This window comes from Humulus lupulus, chromosome 3 (genome assembly GCF_963169125.1).
Source record: "Humulus lupulus chromosome 3, drHumLupu1.1, whole genome shotgun sequence".
Lineage (NCBI taxonomy): Eukaryota > Viridiplantae > Streptophyta > Magnoliopsida > Rosales > Cannabaceae > Humulus > Humulus lupulus.
The window spans coordinates 22,293,882-22,300,978 of record NC_084795.1 but is presented as its reverse complement, the minus strand read 5'-3'; the positions used below and the strand labels follow the sequence as shown (position 1 = coordinate 22,300,978).

Here is a 7,097-nt window from a genome sequence, read left to right as displayed (position 1 = left end):
CATGTCACCCTATGAGGTAAACAGGAGATCACTGGTCCTTGAATAACCTCGGCGTGTCCGCCCTAGGAGTTACGTCTCAATGTCCTTAGTAACTCGTTCGATGTATCTGACATCGTAATCTGTTTGATATATCTAACATCGTATTCTGTTTGATGTATCTGACATCGTAACTGGTTTGATGTATCTAACATCCATACACATATCACATTCAACATATCATCACGTTATGGCATTCATAATTCATAACAATTCTTTCATACAACAGTCTTACCATTCATAGCATAAAATCATAGAATCTATCTAACTTCCTTACCTCAGGTGCAAGCTAAGAATTTTCACAATCTTTCAACGAGCCTATATCATAATCAAAATAACACTTCTTAGGTTCATAAAATTACTATTTTGCCATTCCATACAACTCATGTGTGCATGGGCCATGCACACATAACAACCGTTACACATAACATGCAATTATTCTTAACTTTACACATAAAGCCATGAAAAGAATAATGCTCGTTTTACCCATTTTACATGCATGATCGTTTTATAAAAACCACATAGTTGAATAATAAACATAATTTTGGACGTAAAAGTGGAGTTGCATGTAACATGCATACGTGGGAACATTGCGTAATAGAGACGTTTTCAAAAACGATAATTCTACATTTCTTACTTTTATTATTTTAAAATCAATAGACATATTACATGCGTTATTTTTCTTAAAAATTTCTAAGTTGATTAAATTTCTCAAAACATTATTTTATTTTAGCTTAAAAATAAAATATGTGACAATTTCATTTATAAATCTCAAATTACAAAGAATTAACCAAAAAGCTTGGATTTAATTAAAATGCATATTTTTAATATGTTTCTTTAGAAAAATAAATTTTATCATTGTGTTACATAAATGATGTGAAAAATATATTTTTAAGTGTGGAAAATACATTTTTATTTAAATTATTTAAGACTTGGTTTTATGTAGCATAAATCCATATGTGACAATTAAATAACAATTTTTAACATTTTTAAAACAAACTTTCAGCCACCATTTATTTTCTTCAAAAATCACAAATAAATAGAATCTAAATATTTTTCTCAATCAAAATAAAGGAAAAATCATAACTTCTCAAAATATGCATTCATACCATTAAAAATACAATTTTTCAATATTACCATAACTTAGGAAAAATAATTTATTCCAAAAACTCATCAAATTCATTTTAGTGAAACTCACTTCATATTTTCTTACAAAAATTCCAGCAACTATTTTTTATCATTAAAAATCACCATATTCAATTTAAAAGCTCATATTTCTCAAAAATTCAATAAAAATTCTGTAGGTAATTATTTGAGTAAAATATCATTTTAATAAGACTTAAAATCCCCTTTTTAATTTCATAAAATTAACTTAACATCAAGAACATTACTTATGCATGCAAATCATCTTTTTATCAACTTTTACCCAATTATTTACAAAAAAACAGCAAGCTTAATTCCTCATGAAACTCATCTTTTATCCCAAAAATTTCACATAAAATCATACATGTCCAAAATCTCATCATACTCTTATTATATACATGATTCTAATATTACTAGCATATTCACATGAAATCTTATAAAACCATTTTTTTTTTCTATTCCATTGAATCTACACATGAAATCCAACAAAACACTAACAATAACAATAACACACATTAATTCATAAGCACCATATTCACATATGCCTTTATGTTTTTTTTTTTTTTTGAACAAAGAAGAAAACTTTATTCAATACCAACAAATACAAAGCAGTACAAAAACAAACTGCTGAACCAGAGAGCACAGTAGCTCACAAACAGCCACTGAACTCACAGCAAAACAGCTACCAGCCCTCTACAATATTAATCAAGTAACTGTCCATTTTACTAGCTCTAAGAAGACCCAAACCCGATAGTCTACATTTAACAACATTCCTAATTTGAGAGCTAACACTGCTAATGTTATAACAAGCTAATTCAAAAATGGAATTGTTTCTGTTTTTCCAAATGAAGTACAAGGAAGCTGCATAAACAGCATTGACAATCTGGTGCTGCAAATCTCTTGTAGCAGAAAGGCACCATTCCTGGAGCTCCACCTGAGAAGACGGCCACCTAACGATCCCAAGCCAACTACTAATATCCCCAAACAGTCTACGGGCAAAATGATAGTCCAAAAATAGATGACTATGTGATTCTAAAACCAGGTCACAAACTGGGCAAAGAGAGGAACTGATAGTGATAAATCGGCTCAGATGATCTCTGGTCAGTAACTGGGAGTTAAAAAATTGCCAATATATAAATCTATGCTTGGCCACAATAAATTTGTTCCAAACCGTCTCAGCATATAAAGCTCTTTGAGCAGATAGCAAGGACATATAAAACTTCTTAACTCTGAATTTCCCTCCCTTTTCAGCCAGCTGCAAAGAATGAATATCAGTAGACTGTCTAACTTTGAGCAGCTTCTTGAAGTACCAACTCATATCCTGCTTAACAGGGACACTCCATATAGAATGATCTTTCAGATAGATGGAGTTTATCCATTTAACCCACAGACAATCTTGCTTTTTCGAAGAGGCCCATATGTATTTAGCCATCACAGCAACATTCCACTTCTTTCCTTCACGAAAGCCAATGCCACCCAACAATTTCGGAAGACACACCTTCTCCCAAGACGGGAGATGAAACTTACTCCTGTTCCCTCTCGAACCCTAAAGGAAATCACGACAACATTTGTCAATAGCAGCAGTTATTTTGGAAGGCAAGATGAATATGCTCATCCAGAAGTTCTGAATACCAAGCAGCACTGAATGAATAAGTTGAGCCCGCCCTGCAAAGGAAAGGTTCCTACTCGACCAGCAGTTGAGATTCTTGTGAAGTTTGTCCAAAATCACCCCACAATCAGCAGCTTTCCATTTCGTAGGCCTGAGATGCACACCTAAGTACTTCAGAGGAAAAGTACCAACATCCATTTGCAATAGCTCAAGAATCTTGAATTTAGTATCATCTTTAACACCTCCAAAAAAGATACTCGATTTAGCTTTGTTTGCTGAAAGACCAGAAGAATCACAGAAACGCTGAAAGGCATCATGAATCAAACTCACCGAGCTGAAGTTACCTTTGCAAAAAATGATTAAATCGTCTGCAAAGCACAGGTTAGTTAAGCGAAGCTGCTTGCACAAAGGGTGGAACCCGAAGCCTTTTCTACTTGCATTGAGAGCCAAAAGTCTAGTAAGGTACTCCATAATAAGCACAAATAACAGAGGCGAAATAGGGTCACCTTGACGAAGCCCTTTTTCCCCTTTGAACGAACCCTGAAGCCTTCCATTCATAAGGAGGTTGTAACTCGTACCTTTAAGACAAATCATGACCCACTTTATGAATCTAGATGGGAAACATAAACTCTGAAGCAACTTCTCCACAAAAAGCCAGTCAACGGTATCATAGGCTTTACTGAGATCAATCTTCATAATGCAGCGGGCTGAAATATTCTTCCTAGTATACCCTTTTAGAAGGTCCTGAAAAATCATGATATTATGAGCAAGGTTCCTATTCTTGATGAAGGCCCCTTGGTTGCTATGAACTAGAAAAGGGAGCACCTCCGCAATCCTAAAGCAAAGCAGCTTCGAAATACACTTATAAAGGGTATTACAACACGCAATAGGCCTGTAGTCAATAGCCGATTTAGGGTCAGCTACCTTAGGGATAAGAGAGATCACCGTTTCATTCAAGGAATAAGGTAAGAAACCATCCTTGAAGAAGCCTAAGATAGCATAAGATATTTCATCACCAATGACACCCCAAAGACCCTTGAAGAAACCTGAACCAAAACCGTCCAAACCAGGACTTTTAGAGGAATGGATGCTAAACATAGCCTTTTTAACATCTCTCTTGCTGAAAGGTCTAATAAGTCTCACTTGTTGCTCCACTGAAAGGATAGTCCCCTGGTTCATACAATCAAGATCCATCTCCATAGTAGCCGAGCTCCTCCTCCCCATAAATTGCTTAAAATGGGACAAAAAATGATTGACAACTTTCCCATAGTCATCTTCAGTTTTGGCATCAGAAGAAAAAGAAGTAATTCTGTTTTCAAGCCTTCTTTTCCTCATGACAGCATGAAAATATTTAGAATTCTCATCACTAAAGACCACCTAGTTAACCTTACTATGTTGCTTAAGGAAACACGCATACCTCTTCTGCTTGATAAAGAAGCTCTGCTGAGCTTGGCTAACAGCTAAATGCACAGAAATATTAGAAGGATTTTTAGCTAACATCTCCTGAACCACGCTAAGCTCCTCCCTGGCAAGCTTGTAATCCAACACAACATTGCCTACCTCCTCTCGATTAAACCTCTTCAGCTCATGTTTCACTCTCAGCAGTTTCTTAACAATTTGAATCAGATTCCCTTCCGGACCAGTCATTGAATACCAACTTCTCAAGACTACCTCTTTAAAAACACTGTAATGGAACCAATGATTGCAGAAACGAAAAGGCATGTACCCAACTTTGTTTAGCTCCTGGTTCTTGATAATACAATAACTGTGATCAGAGACAAAATCCCACTTAAAACAAGCTGTTGTCTTAGGAAAAGAAACCAGCCAAGCATCATTAGTAAACACCCTATCAAGTTTAGAAAAAATCCGGTCACCCAAATCTTGCTTATTGGACCACGTAAAATGCGAACCAGAGCAATGAAATTCTTCTACTTGGCCTAAAGCCAACCAATCTTGAGCATCAATAATGTCTCTAGCTAAAAGCTGACGCCCTCCAATCCTATCATGAAAGCTAAACATAGCATTGAAGTCCCCGAAAATGATCCAAGGACAGTTCGGATGCCTAATATTAGCAAGCTTGTCCCAAAGAGATTTCCTGTCATCCATGGAATTGCTACCATACACTACTGTAGCAAGGAACAAGTCCTTTTGCCCACTGACTTTGACTCTACAGTGGACAAGTTGGGGGTCCTCAAATAAAACATCCACCTGAACAAACTTAGCTTGCCAAATAATCAATATCCTTCCAGAGATAATGGAACTAGAAAAGTAGTCCCAGTCTTGACAATTATTCCCAAAGATTTCCTGAATCTTCTCATGTTTCACCTTCGTTTCAAAGAAAGCTCCAAACCCAACTTTATTCTCCTTACAGACATCTAAAATAGCTTTTTGTTTATCTTTTTTATTCATACCCCTCACATTCCACCCAATCAAATTACACACTTCCATCAATCTAATGAGGAAAATTTAGTACCCTTAGACCCTCCCCCTGTCTCCTGTAACACAGTATAGCCATTACTGATATTAGCTGTGTTAGGAGCAACTACAGACTTATTAAGAGCAACCACAACCTTTTTAGACCCACGTCTTCTAAGAGTAGACCAGGAACCTCCAATGTCCGAAGATCCCTGAACGTTCTGGTCTATAGATCTCACCTTCAATTCAGGTCCCTGAACATTCTGGTCTATAGTACTCTCCTTCAAATCAGATCCCTTACAAAAAGGATCCTTCCTACTTCCCTTATCCAGAATTACTCTAACTGGCTCACTGTGATCTAAACATTCAGCACCAACTTGCTGTTTAGCACCTTCAGAACCATTAACTACTTGCTCAGATTTTTCTCCTTTAAGATCAGTTGTTTTCTTCAACCAAATGCCTCCTTTCCCCTTATTACAGTCAGCCACTATATGTCCTAACTGAGCACAAGCAGCACATTTAGATGGGAGCCATTCATACTCTACCAATTGCTCAACTAACTGGCCTCTTTCATTAATAAAAGCAATGCTCTTAGGCGGATGATCCGAAATCTCCATGTCAACCAAAATCCGAGCATATTTCACCATATCTCTATTCTGAGTCACCTTGTCCACCATGATGGGTTTGCCAATATTACTCACCAGCGCACTGAGGCTCTTCTTACCCCAATATTGCAATCCCAATCCATTCAAGCGAATCCAAACCGGGACAGATTTCACCATTCTAACCGAGTCTAAATCAGTGGTCCAAGGGCGAAGAACAACAGGTTTTCGGTCAAAGTGAATAACCCCTGTTTCCAGAATCAGATCTCGAGTGGCCTCATCCTTGAAATTAACCAGCGTGAAGCCTGAATGCATACGAACAATTTTATCTATCCCCAGATTTCCCCAAATACGTTTGATGAAGCCCTCAAAAACTCGAAAAGGAGGGTTGGCACCTAGAACAATACAAACAATGGCATTCCTCCAAAAAGAAGCCTCAATCTCTACCTCTTCCAGATCCAGCCTAGCTACAACCTGATCACCAACCATCATAGGTTCAGCAAAATCCAGTTTAGTCGAGGGAGTAAGAACCTGGTTCGCCTTGAATTTGCTCCACACTTCTTTAGCCGAGTTCTGAAAGTCATTACCCTCAACCTCCTCTGCCCAGTTCTCTGCTCGAGGTGCTGAACGGAAAGAAAACCCTTCATCAATCCCCTCACCTCCACGGTCTAGCTCTAACTCAGCACAAGGTTCATGAAATTCCTCCACATTAATTGTCTCAACTGTTGCTTCTACATTCGACGAATTAACCTCCCCTAATGCCTCATCGGAGACCACCGTCGGCTTCGATAGAACTTTCCTCCTCCGACCCATGGGAAGAGAGAGAGCAATATCACACGCCTTCTCCTTGATTTGAGAAACTTGAAAATTACATATGCCTTTATGTTAACCTAACATGTTTCTATCATTATTTTCATGCATCTTATAACTTATCCCTTCACAATATAACATGCATCCTATCAAAATTTCATAGATCCAAATATCAAGATTGCCAATTATCATTTTACCCATATTACATAGGTCCTTAAACATGGATCTAATATATTGAAAATCATACAACATCAAACAAAATATCAAGATAATCCTTAGGTATGCCTAGGCCGAAACCCCATATTTGCATTCATAAATTACCACTAATCATTATACATAGAAAAATCAACATCATAACCCTTTTATACATTAAACCACGATACCCTTCATGCAAATCAAACAACTTATTATCAACAAGATATCAAGAACACAAAGTACCCATTTTTTTTCTACCCAAAACATGAATCCCCTTTAACCATAAT

The 7,097-nt window shown here is 37.0% G+C and overlaps 1 protein-coding gene across 1 annotated transcript; it reads right to left on the bottom strand.

Annotated features, from left to right (window-relative positions):
• Positions 1 to 5,235: 5,235 nt before the first annotated feature.
• LOC133823782 (uncharacterized) lies at positions 5,236 to 6,618 on the bottom strand. The gene has a single exon (XM_062256633.1). The coding sequence runs from the start codon at positions 6,616 to 6,618 to the stop codon at positions 5,236 to 5,238; it is 1,383 nt and encodes a 460-aa protein (XP_062112617.1).
• Between the last annotated feature and the right edge of the window lie 479 nt (positions 6,619 to 7,097).